This window comes from Parus major, chromosome 8 (genome assembly GCF_001522545.3).
Source record: "Parus major isolate Abel chromosome 8, Parus_major1.1, whole genome shotgun sequence".
Lineage (NCBI taxonomy): Eukaryota > Metazoa > Chordata > Aves > Passeriformes > Paridae > Parus > Parus major.
This window is the reverse complement of record NC_031777.1, coordinates 3,508,761-3,530,582: the sequence shown is the minus strand read 5'-3', so window position 1 is coordinate 3,530,582 and position 21,822 is coordinate 3,508,761. Positions and strand designations below refer to the sequence as shown.

General features: G+C 48.2%; 1 protein-coding gene across 1 annotated transcript in view; it reads left to right on the top strand.

Moving 5' to 3' along the window:
• Nucleotides 1–360: 360 nt before the first annotated feature.
• The window catches only part of PAPPA2 (pappalysin 2), a 49,605-nt gene continuing 28,143 nt past the window's right edge, over nucleotides 361–21,822 (top strand). The window contains exons 1-10 of the mRNA XM_033516445.1: nucleotides 361–368; nucleotides 727–855; nucleotides 1,839–1,930; nucleotides 2,194–2,387; nucleotides 3,532–3,666; nucleotides 7,098–7,233; nucleotides 7,438–7,645; nucleotides 16,573–16,744; nucleotides 18,978–19,155; nucleotides 21,491–21,704. Coding sequence (XP_033372336.1) covers nucleotides 361–368; nucleotides 727–855; nucleotides 1,839–1,930; nucleotides 2,194–2,387; nucleotides 3,532–3,666; nucleotides 7,098–7,233; nucleotides 7,438–7,645; nucleotides 16,573–16,744; nucleotides 18,978–19,155; nucleotides 21,491–21,704 — 1,466 coding nt within the window. The remainder of the gene's footprint in view (nucleotides 369–726; nucleotides 856–1,838; nucleotides 1,931–2,193; nucleotides 2,388–3,531; nucleotides 3,667–7,097; nucleotides 7,234–7,437; nucleotides 7,646–16,572; nucleotides 16,745–18,977; nucleotides 19,156–21,490; nucleotides 21,705–21,822) is intronic.

Below are 21,822 nucleotides of genomic sequence, written 5' to 3'. Positions count from 1 at the left end.
TTTACTGTGAAGCTCAATATCCCTAAAAAGATGTCTGGAGTTAAAATCTATACCTTTGACGAGAGGATGGAGATAGACACAGCCCTGCTGACCTCCAGGCCCCACAGCTCCCTGTGCTCGGCCTGCAGGCTGATCCAGTACCGGGTGCTCCGTGACCCCCCGTTTGCAGACGGGTCCCCAGCCACCCCCCTGCAGGCACACCGCCAGTTCATCGACACGTGAGTCACACAGCTGCTCTGTCTTGGGCTGAACGGGTGGCTGGGTCTGCTTTTATTACCTCCTTGTGTCTTCTCTCTTTGAATCCCTGGATGGTTTTGCTTCTGCTTTTGTTTATCCTCCTGTCCTCCCACTCCAGTGCCAATGATCAAGTGTGTGGCAGACCCACCATGCTAGAACAACCCTTGAGCCTAGGTTAACTGGAAGGAGCTTATTAAACCCAGAAACATTTTCCCCATCAATATAACCCATAAAATTACATTTCCCCCATCAATACAAGGAGTAAAATGATTACTCAAGCTAATACCACTTCTCCCCAGCTCAGACCCTTGGGAAACAATCAGTGTGACCTAAAAGAGACTCTCTTCCCACAGGCTCTGCCTCTGGCAGAGTATGAAGACACATCAGATTGTGATACTGCATGGATATATAGTGATGCCTATAGTTGTGGTGAGCAAATCTCGGTGTTGCAGATGTTGCTGTTCCCTCCAGTTCTCTCTGTTCCTGCAGGGAAGTCACACCTGGGCAGGTGTACCACTACCAGGTGCAGGTAGTCTCTGGGACAACCTCAGGAGAAGCCTCCCCACCGCTCATCCACGTGCATGGAACACCCTACTGTGGGGATGGGAAGGTGACCACGTAAGTTGAAAATCTCAGGCTCTCAGCTGAAGTTCTTTAAGCTGTCAGGTCATCCTGCCCCAAAGAGAAGCAGCAGGTGGGTCCTCCATGCATGGGTACATGGCTGAAGATGCTGCCAAAATCCCTCCAGCAGACTGAGCTGTAGAGCTTGTGTTTTGTTAAGTGCTGTACGCATAGGAGATGGAGCTTCTGAGAGGCATGGTCTGCATGAGGGGTCCAACCTGAACATCCTCTCTTCTTGATTCAGTGCTTGGATTCTGGCCCATCTCAGCAAACTGTTGTAGAGTTCAACCCAAAGGATCTTCCTTTGGAAGTGGGCAGTATAACTTTTTGCAGGAGTAAGTTCTGCAAGAAGCACAGTCCCACACAGCGTAGTGTCTTTGGAGAGCTGTCCAGTCTCTGCTCAGAGACCCCAGATAATGAGGGATGCACCAGCTCTACATTGAGAGAGCCCAATGCTTCGCCTGCTCTGCCTGGGAGATAATTATTTCAGGTTTCCTTATCTGAGCTTTTTCAGACTTCCAGGATACTCAGGATCACTTTCATTGGAAACCAGTTTTCTCAGCAGGATGGCAAAAGGGAGTGGAACCTTCTGTCTCTCCCTTCTCCTGCCTCCTTCTTCAGCTCCCACTGAAACCCCAGCCCCCTTTCACAACCTCCTTCCTTCTCCAACATTTGCTTTCTCCAGAAACAGGTCTTCCTGATGCTTAGTTCTCTGCTTCTTCTATTCTCCCATAGTTCTTGCCTTGGGTCTTACAGCAAAGTCACAGTACAATCATGTCTGCTCCCAAATGCTGTGATTTTAACCTCTTTTTATCCCCTGGCAAGGTGTTTGCTCTATTGAATTCCATGTGTGGTACTTCCTTTTGAACTGCTTCTGTGGAAATAGAACCAAGATAAGGGGTCCTCACTTATAACTGGGCAGGAGCACAGGGGTGTTGAGTCAAAGGGGGTAATGATACATTTGGCTGTTTCCCTCTTAGGAGCCTGGAGGAGGAATGTGATGATGGTGACTTGCTGGATGGAGATGGTTGTTCCAGGAAGTGTAAAAAGGAAAAAGGCTTCAGCTGTGTCGGTGAGTCCAACTGGATTGAGACAGGTACAAATGGATTGACTCCTTTTGAGGCATGAGTCAAAACTGTACATTATTCACACTGCTCCTTAGGGCAGGGGCTGTGCACCTCATTGCAGCAGAACTGGGATTTGCAGCTGGAGTGCTCCATGGATCTTGTGGTGGGAAAACCCCAGGCTAATGAGACAGCAAACCCCTTATAATGGGAGGAGGTGTGTGTGCCTGGAGCCTGGTTTGTAAGCAGCTCATTCCTGTTCTCCCTGCAGGGGAGCCAAGCCTGTGCTACATTCATGATGGGGATGGTGTGTGTGAGCCCTTCGAGATAAAAAGCAGCATGCTGGACTGTGGTCCACACACTCCTGAGGGATATGTGGATCTGTGGGCAGTGAAAGCCTATGCCTCCCTACAAGATGCAAAGTCCTGCCCTGCTTCCTTAGTCACTGGAGAGCCTGTTGTGAAGGTGAGTGAAGTTATTGACAAAAAAAAAAACCAAAAAACTTTTCTGGCAAAATGTGTGCTGGGGTAGGCACAAACAAAATCAGCTCTGGAAGCATTCATTGATTACTACCTTTCCCAACCAGGGACTGAGTGGAAGGCCTGGGCATTTCTCACACTCCTCTTGCATCAGCCCTTGAGTTCAGGAACTGCAGTTCATGGAGAGGTGTTTCATCCTGGCAGGGAGCACCTCCCCCAGCCATGCATTTCACTGAACAGTGACCACCCCATCCCAGCAGCCAAATGCTCACCTTGGAGCATGTGACTTGTCCCACTGTTGGCTTAAAAAAAATCCTGTAAGTCTAATACCTTATAAAGTCAGGGCCTGAAAGGATGAAATCACACAGACATCAGCATCTGTACTGCTCCCAAGCCCTCTGATCTGAAGCCAAGGAAAAATCAATGGGAGAATTCCCATCTTTCATACGGGCTTTGGAGCAGAGCCTGGAGGGGATTTTTCCTGATTGGTGTTAACGTGGTGTGTATGTTCTTTCCTAGCAAGCTGAAGAAAGGCAAGAAATATGTAAAGAGATCATATTTAGCCCTTTCCACATGTGTTTCTACTGACTTGATATGAGGAACGATCTTCTTGAGACCTGCAGCATGATTAAACTGCCCAGACATACATGTCTAATGAGGTACCTTGGGCTCAGGTGTCTGTTCCTTTACAATGACACCTGTATCTCCCAGGTTTTATCTGCCAGGTCTGTGGGGATGTCTGGGATGCCACAGGGCATTGAATGGAACAGAAGAGTGTTATTCAGGCAAATGAATCACACCTTTGTATCTCATGAGCCCAGCCAAAATTAGGATGCTGTGGTCCCACCTACCAGCTCACAGCTTGGCTCATTGTTTGTTACTCCGCCCCAGAGACACCATGAGATGCTTAAACGACACATTTACAGCACCCCAAAATGGCAAAGGTCTTCTGTGCACATGTGTGGGCACTGAGATGTCTCTTAGGAAGCCACATCCTAACTGTCTTCATGCTAGGAGCCACCCTGGGGTCCTTCTCAACGCTTGTTGAATCTTCCTTGAAGATTTTGTAGGTGCTGTTTTCCTCTCCTTTCCTTGTAACCTTCTGGGTTGAAATAAATCTCTCCTTTCAGGTATGTAAATCCCACCCTCATGAGGTGCCAAAGGACCTTTTGGAGGCTGCTTGGTTTCCCTGTACTCCCAGCCAAGAGAATGCCCAGGAACCAAATGAGAAGATGCTCTTGGGAGATGAGGGTGTTTGGCTCAAGGTAAGTGAGGGTGTATGGTCAGGCACAAAGGATTTGTTTGTCTTTACCCAGCTCTGGTCACAAAACCCATCCTTTTCTTTCCTGTAGGAGCTACAGCAACCTTTAAAACTACTCATGTAGTACTCCATATGCCATAGTACTCTTTGTAAGTCCCAAAATACCTGTGTCTGTATCTTTACCTGGTTGCCCCACTCCCACTGTGAGCAGCATCCTGGGGCAGATTGCCAGGAGAAGGACGGTGCATGAAACCAAAATACCACAGAAATGCCTCGAGGCTGAGAAACAATTTGCTCCTGACTCTCCCATTCAGTCAAGCTGTGCTTTAACACCCCCAAAGGGTAGGCACAGGCTGTGTTAAAGTCCTAGTTGCCTTTGTTCCCCTAGCTGGGGAGAGCAGCAGAGGGCAGCAGGATATCCTCTGCCATCCTGAGGAGTGCCAGCTGTGGCACACAGGTCCTTCTGATGACTCCAAAGCAGGGGTGGCACTTTTGTGCCCCAGGACACTGGTCCTGCAGCCCAACAGGGGCTTGGGGGCTGCCCCTGGCAGGGTCAAACCCCTCTGTCCCAGCAGGTAAAGGAGGGGGACAGAGGAGGCCTGAGGGATAGGCCACTGGGATTTTTACAGCATTGGGTTTCTGACCACAGGCACAGTTTAGAGGTTTTGTGGCTGCTGCCTGGTGTTGCTGGAAAGCCGGGCTCTGGCTCCCTCTGCACTCTGAGGGGCAGCTTGCCCTGTTTTGTTTGAGGTTCTCTAGAGAAGGCCTCTTTCCCCAGATGCTCAGACAACTTGGTGAATCATCAAACCTCAGTCAGTAAGCATGGGTACTGCTCTGAGGTCCTCTGTCTCTCCAAAACAACTTCCTTTAACCTTCTTCTAATTTCCCCTCTCTTCCTTGTCTGTGTGCTCACAACCCACTTAGTGGCTTCAGTCTCTGGCCATGACTAAACCTGCCTCCTTTCTTCCTTTGCTAAGGAGAAAGCAGTAATCCTCCCCCTTGGCCTTACCTAGATGAAAGCTTGCTTTCCACTTCTCAGCAGGGGTTGAAACATGTTAGAGTTTTATTGGAGCTTGTGGTCAGTTCTCTTCCTCTATGGATGTTTATACTAAAGACTTTCATTACTGGTTCTCCGTGCTCTCTCTAGGAGTGCTATTATTTTCCGCCCATAAAATTATTTATGGACTAGTAATAAATATGCCTTTTTTTTTTTTTAAGAGTTGGCCTGATTGGTAACATATTGGCTTAGGAAAGATGGCTTTTTGTTGACAATTTGCCTAGCACAGCTGCCTGCCCAGACAGGAATGGTGCTGTTGATGCACATGTGAACCCATGTGCACGGAGTGTTGGGTGTCCACCACCTCCCAGGGCCATTTTAAAGCTGTTGCATCTGCATCTCCTGGGTTAGAGCTGCATCACAGAACTCATCAGATGGTAGGAATCACTTCCTGCAGCATTTCTGAAGAGGTGGCAATGAGCAAGGGGAGTGGCTGGGTCAAAGGATCATGGAATGGTCAGGGTTGGAAAGGAGCTTAAATGCCCTCTAGTTCAAATCCCACTGCCATGAGCAGAGACATCTTCCACTAGACCAGATTGCTCAGAGCCCCAGCAGACCTTAAATGTTTCCAAGGATCCACAGCTGTCCTGGAAAACCGGTGCCAGTGTTTTACCATGCTCACTGTCATGCTGTAATTAGGCTTTGGGCAAGAGGTATGTGTCTCTGTGCCCCTTGGGTCTGTCTGCACATGAGAATCGTTACAATTCGCAGATCTCCAGCCATGCTTTGTTCTCAGTTTTTAATACACCTGATGAGGAAAGACATTAAAATCACTTGTAAGCAAGTCAGGATGTGTAATGCAGGAAATTAAAGAAGGGGGGAGAGGGAGGGAGAAAAATTAAGAAGATAGCCTGCTGTGGCCAAGCACATAATATGTATTGAAAAGGATTGGGATGTTAATCAAGGCAGCTGCTATTAGCCTAACTTGAGGCCAGTGCCTTTCACCCTTATGGAGATGCACTGTAGGAAGGGAAAGACTGAACTCTCCACTGCAAGATGTGTAGTCCAGGGAAAGCCTCACCCCACTACTCCAACTCCCTCTCCTCTCCTGAGGAAGCACACTTGGAGGTTGGGTTAAAATCATCCAGGTCCTTGGCACTTTGCAGCTGTAGCTCTGTCCTGGTGGGCTCCTTGTTTGTGAGTGCTGCTGGCTCTTCTCTCTCTCTTTTCCTCTCTCCTTGCTTTCCTGTTTCTTTTCCTTCTTCCCCACTTATTTCACCAAGGGAGACAGGATATAGCAAATAAAAAAAATTTGAGCCCTCTGGTCCACTCCTTGCAGCCAGGCAGCCCTGTAAGCAAGCAAGCCCTGGCTAAGGGAGCAAGGAGACAGCAGTGGGGCCTTGCTCATGGGGCTTTTGCTGATGAGCACCTCCCTGCAGGGTGGGACCCCTGGGCTGAAGCCCAAGGTTTTCCCATGTGTGAACAATGCCTGACGTGGCATAAAGCACCCTGAGGCTAGGCTGCCATCACAAATTGCATGGTTGTCCCCTCCGTTCCCACAGTCTGCTCCTTGGGCTGTGCCTGGCCAGCCAGTACTTGTCTTCTTTCCAAATACACCTTTGCCTCGAATTTCTGAGCTTCCACCACGCCAGCATTCCATAAAAACACTGTATCGGGTGGATCTGGATCAAAACACATCTCAGCACTGGGGGAAGGGGGGGTACCAGGGAGGGGAGAAAAACATTTCTGTCTTCTTACTTCCAAAGAACATCTGCACTGCCATGATTGATGCCATGAGTTTCCCACCTACTTCCAGCTGCCTTCAGGGTTGTAGACAAGTAGCAAGCTGCTGGCTCTCCTAGCAGGCAAGGCTTCTTCCCATGAATCTTTCCACATGTAGCCTGGTGGACAGTTTGTTGTCACAACGGGTACTGGTGACATTCTTTGGGCTTGTTTTGTTTTTTGTCTTTTTTTGAGGGTTTTTTTTTTTTTTTTTGGAAATATTTTGGTGGCAAGGCTGATAGCTGTTGTCTCTGGGTGCCTCACTTGCCTGGCCAGCTCTGTGTGGGGTGGGAGTCCGAGCCTGGTGAAGGGGGAGCAGGAAAAAGGCTACCCAGGTCTTGCTCAATTTCAAGAGTAGCAAATGCAGATGCTGTGAAGATGCTGCAAATTTATGTCAAGGTGGGACTGAATATGTGAGGAGAAGGCTAGTGGAAGGCAGAAAGGAAATTCAGAGGGAAAGGACTGTTTTGCCTCCCTTCCTTCCCCCTCCCTATCTCCCCACCTTTGCACCCATTTGCAGCCCTGCAAGGTCTCTGGTCTCTTATGCCAGTTCCTGCTGTTCTACTGCTCCCTCTTTCTCTCCCTTGCCTATAGGGGCTCTGAGAAGTTCTATTTGGTGTGCCTGCCCTCAGAGTGTCTCCTGCCCTCTTTCCTAGGTTTGCTTTGAGAGACCTGCAGTGCCCACCTCCCTCCTGCTCTTCCTGGCCTCCTCTGGCACTGTCCCAAGCCAGCAGCACAAGCCGGTGGTTGGCGTGCAGCTGACTGACACAGACGGACAGAACCGCTCTTTGGGTGAGCAACCTATGGGCTGTGACACCAACAGGGACACCCAGAGCCACCACCACAGCTGGGATCTCCCACTGCTGTCCCCTGCCCTGCCTTGCAGGATCTTCTGCCTTCCAAGCTGCTCTGTTGGCAGGTGTGGGGAGCAGATGTAAACCAAAAGCAAATCCCTGGAGCTGGACTAGTCACTTCTTTCTTTGCCTTATCTCACAGGGATGTACGAGCTGTCGTGTCAGCACAACCCCCTCATCATCAACGTGACCCATAGCCAGGAGGACCCATCCCCCCAGGTTGCTTCAGTGCTTTTCAACTTCTCCTCTGCACTTGTGGGCATTGCAGCCGTGGCCTTGCGGACCTTGGCTCAGCCTGGCTCCTCTGACCCCCTCAGCACCTGCCTCCTGCAGCACGAGGAGGGCTACAGGTATGGATGGTCTCCCCAGGGCACGTGTCCTGGTTACTCGTGTCCTCTGGGAATTGGTGTTTGAATTCTGGTGGGTTTATCTTCTCATTGACTGCTTTGTGACCATCCTCAGATGGCTTTTGAGGTATTGTTGGAAGATCTACTGTATTGAATCTTGATTTAGTTATCTTGCTTCAGGGAATACAAAGGCAGGAACCAGGTTTTGTGCATGGCCTCTGCATCTGTCCAAAACTGCGCTCAGGGACTGATTCCTGGTGGGAAAGTCATGAGAAGATTGAAAATGGCTGAGAAGCTATCACTTGGAGTTTTTGTTAAAGCTGAAGCATTGGCTTCTTCAGCACTTGCTTTACAATCTCCATCTCCATCCATTCCGGTCTTCCCCATGCTGAGAAGGGTGGGAATGAAGCTCTCCTCACCTGCTTTGTCGTCACTCCTGGTCTATCCAGGCCCCTCACTGGGTCTCACACTGCCCTGTTGAGTGTGGTGATAATGCCAATGCAGCCTCAGCACTTTAAACCTGCCAAGTCTGGCTTTACTTTTGGATCCCAGGCCCCCTGAAGCTACACACATGTGCTGATCCAGGGCTCCAGTTAGGCCAGTTACTCAAACCACACCACTGGGAATACTGATTTTTGAGTTGAGCTTTGCTGGAGCTCTGGGGTTCTTAAGCACAGAGGGGCTTTGTCTAGGGTCATCTCATCACTGTTTTTGTCCTGCTCCTTCTGTTGATGGCCTGGATGGGTGAACATCCCTGATAACAAATGAGTGTGTGCATGTGTTTGTCTTAAAGCCTGTGGGATTGTGGTACAATTGATTTATGGAGAGTTCTGTAAGCCATGAATATCCTGAAGTTGCTTTTTACTTTTTTTTTTTTTTTTTAAGTGCATGTGTGATTTATACAGAAACATAAATCTTAGTGAGTCAGTGTATAAATATTATTCTCAACCTTACATTAAAAGATCAGTGTTCACCTGAAATGCAGCATGTTTCCTCATGGTGGCTGTTACAGCAATGTACCCACATGCTTCTAAGACCCTGGCCAACTGATGTGGTTTTTCAATTACGTTTTCTCATCCCTTAAAATAATCTTGCATTCTTGTTGCTTGAGAGCTTCCCCCTTCCCCTGAGAAGTGACTGCAAAGAGGAAAAGACTCACTGGACACAGCTGAGCATTGACTGGGGATGAGGAGATGCCCATATAGGGGCAAATAGAGAGGAAAATAGATGTTTTCCTCATAAAAGTCTCATTATAGCTGAAGAACAAGCCAGTTCCATATTGCCAAAGCACACCAAGCTGTGTCCCTTTTCCAGGGGCACAGCAGAACCCTTGTGTCTCTTGTTGCCCTCCCATGGGCTCCCCCTGGCCTTGACTTAGCAGCAATATGCTGAATTGCAGGATATGCATACACCCTTAGCAAATACTCAAAGTAAATCAGATTCCCAGAATTTTCAGAATAGAAAATTCTTTTAGAGTATTGATCTTCAGAATTAAAGCCTTGAATATTCAGGGCAGGGGGCTAGGCTTACAGAATGGAGTAGCCACACTAATAATAAAGGATCTGCCTCTGTTAAGTCAGGAAACATTCAAGTATTCCCCCTTTGTTATATTTTAAAAATCCAATCTATCTCCAAAAGTAATGTGTTGCAGTATTTGTAAAGGTTAACAATTCATTTCGTATAAGGTAGGTGGACTCTGGCAGTGGGCAGGGGGGAAAATTCCCTATAAAAATTGAGGAATAGAAAATCTTTGGAGGCTGAGAGCCCTTTGACTGTAAAAGATCACAGAACATCCATGTTCTCCCTGTAGAGAGCTGAAGTGGCCGTTTGCACGCACCCAGCCTCATATACACAGTACGTGCGTGTGAAGGCTTTCCTAAAATAACCTGAGAAAGGACAGTAACAAAAGCAACAAAGAAATGAGGTTTCCTGCCTTCAGCCTAGAAATGCTGATTGCCAAAATAATAAATACATGACAGGTTGGTATTTTTGTAGCATCCTTCATCTTGAAGGATCTGACAGTGCTTTGCAGGCTAGGAAAAACATAGAGATCGTGTTTATGCTGATGAAATGCAGATTTCTCCAGGTCAGGATGGAATGGGTGTTTGACTCTGGAAAAGTATGTACTGGTTTTGAAGAAAGTGTCACCATTTGCTTTTGGACCCACTCAAGGTGCTGAAGGTTGGCAGAGAGCTTGCAGGCCAAAGCAGCACAGTGTCCTCACTGCCACCACCAGGAAACCCCTCTCTGCTGTCTCTGCCAGCAGATCAGGGGTTGTCTCTGCATTCTGCTCCCAGTCACAGCCTAATGAGGTCAAACAGAAATCAGACTTTTAACATGTTTCCATGCAGGAGACTCAAAGTCTCCCAGCTTTCATCCTTTTTGCGTTTTTAAACTGAGCCACAGTCCCTCCTGTTTAACTTGGTACAGGTTATACACTGAACCAGGGGAACATTTTTCATTTCCTCTGTTATGTTTATTTTTAGCTTGCTTTTATTTTTAGTGTGTTTTATTTGATGTTCACGTATGCTGGGAAATGCCTAGGTGGGTTCACAGGAAAGGTGCTACAACAGGCTACCTGCTTTGTGTTTGTATTTCCTGTGTGAAAGCCCTCCTCTGCTTCCCCAAAAGTGGGTGTAAGGCATCAAGGGGAGTCTGGTTTGTATTCCTCTAATATGGAAAATGGATGTGAGGGAGAGAAAATTAGATGGAGTTGTTTACATCTCTTCAACTGATAAACTTTATTCAGCAAAGAGGGCTGTTTCCCAAACAGGTTTTGTTTGGTTTGTTTTCTTTCTTCCAGGCACCAAATTTATGCAGAGTCAATTTATGAGCTGCATGTGTGATGGCATGAAGATTTATGGGCACCCTGGGTAGACACACTGGTGTCTTATTTCACAGAAATGTGGAATAGTTTGGGTTGGAAGGGGCTGTAAAATCCTGACTCTTTGTCTCTGGCTTGGGGTGCCCCGTGAATGGAGTCCTCATCTCTGGAGGGATTTAAAACACATGTAAACTTGGGGACAAGGGTTAGTGGTGGCCTTGGCACTGCTGGGTTAATGGTTGGACTTAATTTTACAGGGCCTAAATGATTCCATGTTTCTGGGGTCTTAATGACCACCTTTCCAGGGGAATGGTCTCACCTCTGCCTTTGAGACCCCTAGAGGTGCTCCTCCTCCAGCATCAAAGCCTGTTGACTTCTGGCACTTCTCTTGTGGGTCTCTGACTGGCTGATAGCCAAGACTGTGTTGTAGAATGTGTTACTAATTTTAATTTAAATTAAAATTGAAATTAATGTCCAGCTGGAAGGTGTCACAGGTAACCCCTGGAGGCTAGGCACCATTTCATGGACTGCCCCATCCCATTTGCTCTCTGCAGTCTAATAAGCTTCTTGACATCAGTGCTCTATATATGGGCTTTTTTGGGGGTGGTCAAGATGTCTTCTGCCTTTCCCTGACACTAGCCAATCTCACCTAGGGCTAAAAATATCTCCCAGAACAAGTTTTTCACCAGTTTGGTCTTGAGTCAAACACAGTAACTGAACAGCTTTCAAACAGGGTGCTTGGTGTTACCTCATGGAAAGGACCACCCAGTCTGATGCACTTGTTCCAAGCACAGCTGACCCCTGATACATCAAGGGAATGTGAGTTAGAGCACAGATCACTTGTGTGAGGCCCCATGTCCAGTGAAGAAGGAAGGAAGCACTGGGGGACCCCAGGTTTGCCAGCAGAGCCCTCAGTTTTCTGCTACAGCCGGTCTCCCCCATTCTGCACTGCCCTTCCTGATGCCATACACAGGCACAGGGATTTTTCACAGGGACTCGATTAAATGCATCCTTCAGAAGGCTCTCTTATCTCCTGTCACAAGCTGCAGGAGGTGATGAGTCCACCATCTCTCCTGCTGAGCTATTCTCATATCCAGTTACCCTCTCTGCTGAGAAGGTGCCTCTGATTTCAAGATGAAAGTTGTTGCTTTTGCTCCATCCTTTGCAGAGAGGTCTGAATGCCTCCTGCCAGCAGACAACTTTTCTGTGTCTGTACAGAGCCATCAGATCCTCTCACTATCTCCTTTCTGTCATGATAAATATTTTTTCCTCTTTAAATCTTACAGCATAAGTCTTGCAGCCCAGCTATGGCTTCTGCTTGCAGCTCCCTTTTGAAATCCCTCTGCTATTTTTATGTCTTTCATGGTGATGGATGTGGCTCAGAAATTAATTCCTCTGGACAAGATGAGAAAATGAGGTAGAATATGTTCCTGTGGAGATTGGATATGGATAAAGATGTTCTTTGGGTACAGTCTGTCCTGGCTTAGGTTGGGAAGGTGACTAGACCAAACCTGACATCCTGTTCAACCTCATTTTCTGTTCCTCTATGCAGCTATTTTAGTGTAGCAAACAACAACACAAAACCATGGCAAGGAACTGTCTGGAAATACATTATCTACTCTTGCTTCTTTTTTCCCCTTTGCCACTGTGGCTATGGAGGGACCAACAGGTCATTCAGTGTCTTACTGGTGCCTTTTCTCTGTCTCTGAGGCAGATGACAGCAGATGACTCACAGGGATGTTATTTTTTGCCAAGTTTCTTTTGGAGTCACGTAGAGAAGCAAACACCTTTTCTTGAGATGGCAACCTCAGTGCAGATTGTAATCAAGAAGCATCACCACCGTTGGGTCTGTACACGCAGCCTGCTCCCACAAGGATGGTTGCCATCAGATTTACTGGAAAAGTGAGACCTTTCACCTTCACGGGAAACATGCCTGAAGGGAGACATTCCCAAGTATTTCCAAAACACCTTTTCTCATTTCCTAGCTATTCTCTTTTGCTAGACCGCATTGGAGTAAACACCTTTTATCTCACTGATGTTGAGTGTTACAATCCAGGCTCCACCAGAGTATGTGCAGTGATGACTTTTAACTTCAGGAGACTTGGCCAAAGCCTTTGCTTTTCTGTCAACATCTCCTATAACCCCCTCTCTCAAAAATTCGCACCATGAGAAGAACTTATAAGTTTCCGCTGTTAAGAGCTGGAGCTTGATGATAAGGGATGTTTCAGCAGCAATCTTGGGGCTGAAAGCTTGAGTAGACACTACAGCAATGTATAGATGATTTATTATGCTTTAGGCAGCTGCACTGCATTTGACTTGGCTTAGTTTGATGTGGGTAAATCCATCAGTATTTTCTGAGTTGCATTAAGTAAGTGCTGTAAAACATGAAATTTCAGCTTTTCAGAATTTGGGATTTGTCACAACAGTGTTACCATACTAGCTTTGCCACCGCTGGCTTAACATGCTCTATTGCTGGTAGTGGCTGCCTGCTTTTATTCCAGAAGGATGAAGGATCCCAAAGGAAAAGATTTTCTCTAGTTTATAGAATTTTTCCCATTTCAGAACAAAGTTCTTACCATTCTGGAGCAGTTAGGGCCATCATTAGGTGAAATTTCACAGATTTCCAGACCTGAAACTTCCTTTGATGTATAAGTTATGTGACTTGGTGAGCCCAGAGCATCGTGCAGGCTTGTGCTGACATGAAATAAGTTAGGGAGAAAAACCTTGGTATTTTGTAAAAATGTTGTTGACAAATCATTAGTTTGAGCTTCAAAAGATGCTGGGATAGAAGTGGAATTTTTTTTTGATGTCTTGGGCAGAAAAAAAGTAAAAAAATTTTGGCTTGTCCCACATCTTATATGGCCTGAATCAGAAATGGGCAGAAGTCAGGAGTTTGCAGCTGTGATACAGGAATTTCATTTATCATCAAAAGCAGAAAGAGCTCCTTCATGCTGAGATCAGAACTGGGCTAACTGCACCATTTCCTTGTCCAGCCTTTGTTAGGGTGTTCCAGGGTCTGGGAGCTGTTATTTATTCCAACACTTTACCCGAGCCCTGGCATAGCATGTGGATCATGATGGGGCCAGGTCACAGGGCTTTTTTACTCTTCTGACCTGCACTTGTTCACCATCAGGCTCAAAAGTGTCCTGGCCCCAAGTACAGCGGTGACAGCAGTGATGGTGCTGGTAAAGGAAGCAATCAAGGTAACATTTGCTGGTAGGGTTGATATATATTTTTTAAGACTATTGATATATTTGAGAAAATCAGACAGCTTTCAGTGATGTGAGCTCCTCTTGAGGTCTGGAATAGCAGCACCAAGCAAGGTGTAGGATGAGCACAGCTGCTCAGAACTTGAGCTGATCGGTCTCACATAACTTCCAAAATAAAATCCAGTGGCTATTTGTTGGATATGGGGTGTTGTTAGTCACAGAGAAAACAGTGCTAAGTTAGTCATCTTTGGGGATGAAGAGAAAGGTAATTATTCTAACTCAAACTTTTCTATTATTTCTAAAATATACCTGCATGCACATACAGAACATGTGCATGAGAATACGTATGTGATGTACATAAAAGTATTTTGTTGGTATGAGCTGTAATTATCAATCTCTTATGCATAACTACCCTATATAATATTTTGTATTTATAATACATAGGAAACTTGCTGATATCTTGATCTACTTTCTACCATATTGCTGCTTAGGTTTCTGAACTGGTGGAAAACCAAAATGCTCCCGGTAGCGCTCAAAAGGATTAGCGCTTCATTCAATTGTTATTTAATAACAGCATTGTCCCAGCTGCCAAGGCTGCCCCAGACAACATGCTGTCCCTCCATCAGCACCAGCAGAGCTGCTCCAACCAAGCACTTGGCCTGGATGCATCCAGAGGGTGCCACAGCACACCCCTGAGCCGATGCTGCGATGGGCACGTGCTCCAAAACTCAACACCCTGACCGTCAGCTGTGAGGGTGGGGAGGCCTTGGCACAGGTTGCTCCCTTCCTTGAAGTGTTCCACACCAGTTTGGAGGGGGCTTGGAGAAACCTGGTCTAGTGGGAAGGTGCATCTCCATGTTGGGGTGAGGAAGGGGATGGAATGGAGAAGCAAGGCTGGAAGGAGGACATGTGTGTCCAGAGGAAAACACACAAGGAAGTTTAGGACGGTGGCTCCATCACCGGGCAGTGGAACTCAGGACTGGAGCAAATACGAGCCAGGGGCACAGGCAGGGAGCAAAGCAACTGCCCAGAGAAGGTGACTGCGGGAGGGGAGGGGAGAGGGCTACAATTGGTAACAGATGCCCTCAGAAGCTAATGACCTGACAAATGCTGCACTCATAAAACAAATTCTTTAAAAAGGAAGCAAATGGAAATATAAGCTAGTGAAAGAATTTGCAGCAGCTGCCCTGAAACCATTTCTCACTTCATAAACAGGTCTGCATTGAAAAAACAGCCCCTTTCTTCTTGTTCTCCTTTGTGGTCCCCTCCTGTGCCCACCGGCTCTTTCAGGGCTGTGGCCTGCAGGTTTCCACCATGTCTTTGGCTCGGTGGACTTGTCCAGAGTCAACAGCACATTGCGTTCCCTTAACGTCTGCGTCGGCACCGACTTGGATTTTTTTGGGGTTTGTTGTTTTTTTGTTTTTTGTTGGTTTTTTTGTGTGTGTCTTTTGTGGTATTTCTAGCTCTGTGCATCCTTGGCTGGAAACGTTGAGTAAAGGCAAGAGGCAGAGGCCTCTGCCTCGCTGGGAGAAAGGCAGTGCCTGGAAATGGCTGGCAGCCCTGTGCCAAGCAGGGAGCAGAGGAGAGCGAGGTGTTCAGGTACAGCTCCCTCCCTTCTCTCCCCAGTTATTGCCTGAAGCTGCAGCAGCACCTCTGTCCCTGACTGAGCAGGGCTAAGATCAGGTGTTGCACCTATATCACTTGGTAACAGATAAAGCCAGACTGGTGGATAACCAGGGCCTGAGAGCTGTTGTATTGCCCTGTGTCTCGTCCCAGTTCCATCCCAGGTAATTAATCAACTGGCTGCATTTCACTGAAGGAGACCATAACCCTTTGACCAGCACTGGTTCTCATTATGGAATTGTGATGCTAAAGTAATCAGTACCTCTAATGACTGCTCCTCAGTGGGAAGCTGCTGCAGTGAGGAGGAGAAGGAGACATGGGTGATACACTGCAAACTAAGGGATGGGTGATGCATTGCAAACTTTCCTGGGACCTCTTGTAACTTGCAGTGGTGCTGAGGGGAAGGTTATTCCTCCCTTTAGCTACATCTCACCTTGGTGGCCACAGCTGAGACTGTAGAGCTGGACAGGTGTGTGTTGAGATGGTCTTGATCCCAAAAAGCCTGGCATGAACAGGCTTGGAGTGCTGTGTTTGCCTGTGGGAGGAGCAGAGGTGCTGAAGACCATCAGGGCAGAGGGGGAAGGTGACATGAGTGGGGTTGAGGAGCAGGGGAAGGTGGCATGAGTGGGGTTGAGGAGCCAGTTGTATATTCAGCTTCTGCCTTCTGTCTCAGGCTGTGATGTAGCTGTATCGTTATGAAAGGGGACTGCACAGGACCTGAGAAACATCTCGTGGATGATTCCCTAATATTTGCAGAGGTTTCCTCGTAGCCAAACCTTTCCTTGCAGTCAGAGAATCATCTGTGGCTTCTCCAGTGTCTTATACATATCTTTGACATATCTGATTCAAAAGTTATACAAAGCCTCTCCTCTCCTTGTCATCTCCCTCCTTTTGTTCTCTTGGTCTATCTCAATGAGCCCCTTTGGTGCCAGGCTGTGTGCACACCCTGTGCCTGTGTGCAGGCAGCATAAACTTTGGAATGTTGTTGCTCTGTGTCTCCTTTCATCAGCTTGAAAGAACACGGTGGTGGTTGGTGGGAAGGTGTGGGCTGGGGCTGGGATGAAGTCCAGAGCAGAGCTGGGGTAAAGTACTGTCCTGGCATCATTGTCAAGAGACTTGAAGCCTCGAAGAAGCTGGAGCTGCAAGGGATAGGTGTGCATTTCTAGGCACCTGACGAGCATTCATCCCACACAAGTGCCACATGGAGAGTGCCTTTCCTTGCTGAAGAAGTCCAGGGACCCACTGGTTGATCCCTTTTCTGTTCTCCTCCACAGCTGTGCCCACGGTGCCTGCCTGGGATCGGGAATTTGCACGCGGCCACTGCTCGCTCATGCTGCCACCCTCAACTGCAGCTCTGATGGCCCAAGGCACATGATGTGCACTGTTTCCTGTGAAAAGGGCTTCGTCCTCCGCTCCAGTGCTGGGAAGAGGCTGGGCTCCATGGAGGTGAGTGGGCCTCAGGGTGGCCCATGGGACCAAGACATGGATTAAAGAAAGATTTAACTACCCTGAGGTGATTGGAGAGAGCACAGACCACTTTGTTCCTCCAGCTCCAACCTTCTTGCTGCTTTCCTGACACATCCCAGCTCAATGAAGCTCCAGTGCTGGACCCCTGTGTTCATGGCTGGTGTTTCTGCTCTGGAGATCCCTTTCTTCCCCTCACTGCAGTCCTAGTTCTCCCAGTCCACTCTTGTCTGCCGAGCACATCTCTACCAGGCTGAAAGCTGCTGCAGGGCATGTCCCAAATCAAGGTGATGCACTCCAGCAGAGGGAGGGGTAGATATTTCTGCTCTCCAGATGGGCATTGCTTGGAGGGTTAAACATCCCTGGGATGTTTTCTCTCTTAAAGCTGAAGTTAGTGGCTCAGGAAAAAATGAAGTCATTGCAGAGCAACTATATTTAGAGGCAGCTGAGAGCATGGAGAGCTTTTCTTCTTTTGTGTTGTGTTGCAATAATGGCACAGAGGTCACCGTGAAAGAGTTTGTCCCACTTTCCAGAGGGTTGGGGGTTACCTCATAAAAGCCAGGAGCCAGCACAGCTCTTAGCTATTGACTGAGGAGACCTGGGATGATGTGTCCTTGGGAACTGAACTGCCTTGGTCCAGGCAGTCACCTTGGCAGGGGTATAGGCACACAGTGTCCTGTCCTTAGGCTGTTTCTGGAGAGGGGAATGGGAGTAGCTGGGGCTGAGCTGGTCTACATGCCAGACTGAGTGAGAGCGTGAACTTGCTTGGGGCAGGCAGATGAAAGTGAGTGGGGCCATGTCAGCAGGGTGACATTTCCTCTCCTTGGAGATCTGCTTGTGACACCTGGCAGGCAGGTTTCCCCATGCTGCAGTGTTGGCCAGAGGAGAGGTGGGCGCTGGGAAGTGCAATAGGGCAGCTGGAGATGCACTGCTCATTACTGGGAGGTTATTAATTACATGGCCACTGGGTCTGTGGGCCAAGGCATGTCCAGGGAAAACAAAATGTTCCCATTCTCCGAAATGAAACCACACAAAATAAGGCTGCCTCGGGTGACAGTTTTCCTGTGTTTGGCAGTGAGATGGGAAACTTCTGAGCAGAGCTTTACTGAGTGGCTGTCACAGCAGAGGGCAGCTTGCAAGTGCCTTGCCCTGAGCCCTCCAGTGATATTACAGCGATGTCTGGCTTGTAACCCTATTCAGAAAAATGCACACAGCTCTTCTCCTGAGCATCCTCTTCACCTAGTTCAGCTGTACTATGATCCTGCTGCACACTTGGGAGTGCCAGACTCAAATTTAGTGCTGTCCTTTAGTGCCACTACATCCAGGTTCAGTCAAAACGTGCTGGTTGGGAGAATAGGTCACATGTTCAGTTGTACCAGCAGTGTGACTGTACTCAGGCAGTGAAGGGACACCAGGAATATTGCTCTACAGCCTCTGCCTGAGGGCTGCTGGGCTGGGGTTAGCAGTTTGGGAATGGAAATCATAGAACAATTGGGGTTGGAAGGGACCCATAAAAGATTACTTAGTCCAACCCCCCTGTTGTGGCTAGGAACACCTTCCACTAAACCAGGTTGCTCATAGCAAACCATCATCCACCACTCAATTTTGATGAAGTCTGTAGCACATGTTGACCGTATTTAGTGGTGGGACCATGGTGGTTTTTGGTCTCAGGCAGTTCCCCAGCTGAGTAAGAGGGGCTGTATAATTAGCATTTGTAAATGAGGTTATATGATTTCAGTGGGGTCTGTGGGCTGAGGCATGAGGGAATTGGGACATTTAGGGAAAAACAATCAACAGAAGAGCTCTCTGACAACAGTTGAAATAAGACTTGATTTTTAGGGGAGGAAATTGCAGTGCATAGAGCTGGGAACAGCTTAGCTCAAGAGGTTTCAGTGTATCTTGAAGGGATTTTCCTTTTTTCCTTAATGTGGGCTGGCACCACCCAGACAATGTAACATGCACAGTAGCTGGATTGTTAACCCAAGACACATTTGCTGCTCTCACACCCCACACATCTCCCTGTGAACAGGTCAGGGCTTCGTGATTCGTTGTCTAGAGTGGGGAGAAAGGGCGCACTGGGGGAGGAGAAATGTTGGAGAGCTCTCCTCATCCAGAAACTTGGGTCAGACCTTTCTGCTGTGCTGGCACACCATAAATCATCTTCAGGATGTAAATCCATCTTCAGGAGTCTGATGGAGCTTTGCTTTTTCTGCAGCAGGAGGTGGTGCTGACGTGCAGTTCGGGCCAGTGGGACAGATCTGTGACTTGTGCCCCTGTTGACTGCCGTGTCCCTGACCAGTCCCACGTGTACTATGCTGAGTTCTCCTGCCCTGTGGGGACTACCTACCTGCAGAGATGCTCCTTCTCCTGCATCCCCCCAGCCAAGCTTCAAGGTATGGTCTGGAGTGTCAAGGCGTTTAACCACCCTTTTTGATGCCACCTTTCCATGCCTGTCCCAAGCAGTTCAAACAGAGCATTGCTATTTGGAATTTTTCACTTATCCTGGGGTTCTCCAGTTGGATGTGCTCTTGAGATACTTCCCAAAATGATGAGTATCCCTCCCCCTGCAGCAGAGACATCCTAGTGTGGGGATAATTCCCTCTGACTCCCATCCCCTGGCAGGCAGCCCTTATCCATCCACCTCAAGGTGCAGTGATGTCCTCTCCTGATAAACTGGTCCAGCCTCCAGTATTACAGTGATGGAGACAAGAAACATGCAGGCAGACAGAGAGGACTTCAGAGAGCCAGAAGTGGCTCTGTGCCTGGTGGCTGTGGGAAAGCCTGTGGTTCAGGGGGCCTGGGGCTGTATAAAGCCATAGAGACTGATGCCCACAGCTGTAGAGCAGTCTGGGAGATGCTCACCACCCAGACACACCATGGCCTGGCTTTCATTCTGCCGACTCCATCAGTAGCCGCAGGAATTTTTTGAAGCCAAGTCAGAGAAAGAGAGCTACTGTTCTGTCTATGCAAGGGCTGAGCTGGATGGGATTTCAGGGGTAATTGCCTTGACAGCTTCAAGCATTGGGACTTTGTGAGTTTCCACCAGTGCCTTTGCTCTGAAAAATCACATACAACAAATCATTTTAATGGGTGCCCTATTTTATGGAGACATTTATAGCTGAAATGTACGAGAATTGTTTACTTCTTTTTTTAAAAAGAAAGAAAAGTTAAATCCAAGGAGCAAAAACTGCAGAGAATTAAGGTCTCATTTCATGACGGGGAGGATGGTGGCAGATCCCCAGAGTGAGCTGATCAATGGGTAATATGTGAATGTCATCTCAACAACACAAATTCTGCATGAACTGATGCCCATTGCCTTGGGTTGGTCAACTGAGGGCAGAGCTTTAATCTGATCTTTCACTCACAGCTGCCTCTTGGTCCCACTGCAGTCCCTGGGAGGTTTGCCATGGGCTCCCTCAGTGGGAAGGCGTCCCCTCCGTGGGCCCCTGGGTGACTTCCAGCATGATGGCTGGAGGTGCTGGGCCAAGGCTGCCAAGCCATGTGGGTAAACTCTTAGAGAACAGCTGACACAACTGAGCCACTGAGGCAGGGACATGTGCTATGCTTGCTCCCCACAAAGACTTGCCTCCTCACAAGCAAGCTATCGACGCTAATAAATGCTAAGAATAAATGCAAGGAAAGGATGACATGGCTGTGTGGCACTTGGAAGTGGAGGTGGAAGACAACCCTTGGAAGCCTTGATCCATCAGGAACACAGATGCTGAGTAGAGATTTCATCTTGTCTCTGGCCCCAAACTGTTTCTGTACAAAGAAAGTGATATTTGAAGGAACTGTAGAGCAGCCTGGCTGCACCACAAACACACTGATCCAAACCTCTCACTAGGAAGAGCCCTATTCACTCCAGTCCAGCTATTTTTCTTGCTCATCAGTTCCCAGTGAACTATCCATCATCCACACCCTGTGGGTGATGTAGTCCTGGGCACTTCCCACAGGCATCTAGAGCTGTGCAGTTTTGGCCACCCATTTAGCTGGGTCTATCAGGGACAACAAATAGCTGGGCCAACCTCTAATGATGGGTGGTTTGAATTCCCAGTCACACCAGTGAAGCCTCCCACATCTGTCCTTGTGGCATTTTCCAATCCTCCTGACTCTCAGGTTGCCCAGAGAGGTAGTGGATTCCCCATCCGTGGAAACATTGGAAGCCAGGTTGGACATGGCTCTGAGCTCCCTGACCTGGTAGAAGATATCCTTGCCCATGGCAGAGGGAGACTGGACTAGATGGCACTTAAAGGTCCTTTCCAGCCCAAGCCATTCCATAATTCCATGATCTTACACTGCATCTGTACTTGGGTGTGACAGCTTGATCAGCATAGGTAAGGGCAAACTGCAAAAAGCCCATGGGGAGAATGAAGGTGGGCTCACCTGAATGTGACAGAGAGTTGTCTCACACAAAGGCCCCTAGCTATCCTGGGCTACCAGGAAAGAGGACAAGTTTAAGGGAAAGATTTGGGGAGATTTGCAGAATCAAGATCATTTCTCCAGCCTCTAGAAGTTGACCCTGCCATGCTTTTGTCTGCATTCAAGTATTTTCTGCTACAGCCTGACCAAGCAGGTGATGGAGTCCACGGTCTTCGTGTTTTTTGTCCCCTTTGGTATCAGTAGACACTTTAACAAGAGGACTTCTGCTGGTTGCTCTGAGCTCCCCTTGGCAGGACCCCATTCCTGGCTCAGCTGTAACCCCACACACTGCTTCTCTTTTGGGGTCAGGAACAAACCAGTGGCTCACCTGCCTGGAGGATGGTCTCTGGTCCCTGCCTGAAGCTTACTGCAAGCTGGAGTGTGACGTGCCTCCCGCCGTGGCCAACGCCAAGCTCCTGGTGCCTCGCTGCCTGCAGGGGAACCACGATGTGGGCTCAGTCTGTCGCTACAAGTGCAAGCCTGGATACCACGTGGCCGACAGCACAGCAGACAAGCCTAAGAAGTAAGTCTGTGGCAGGTCTGTTATCACCATTTCTTTCCTCCTCCCAGTGTGTGCAAGGAGCAGAGGTGATAGGGCAATACTGAAGACCTGTCTCAATGGGTAGAAGGCAGAGCAGCTT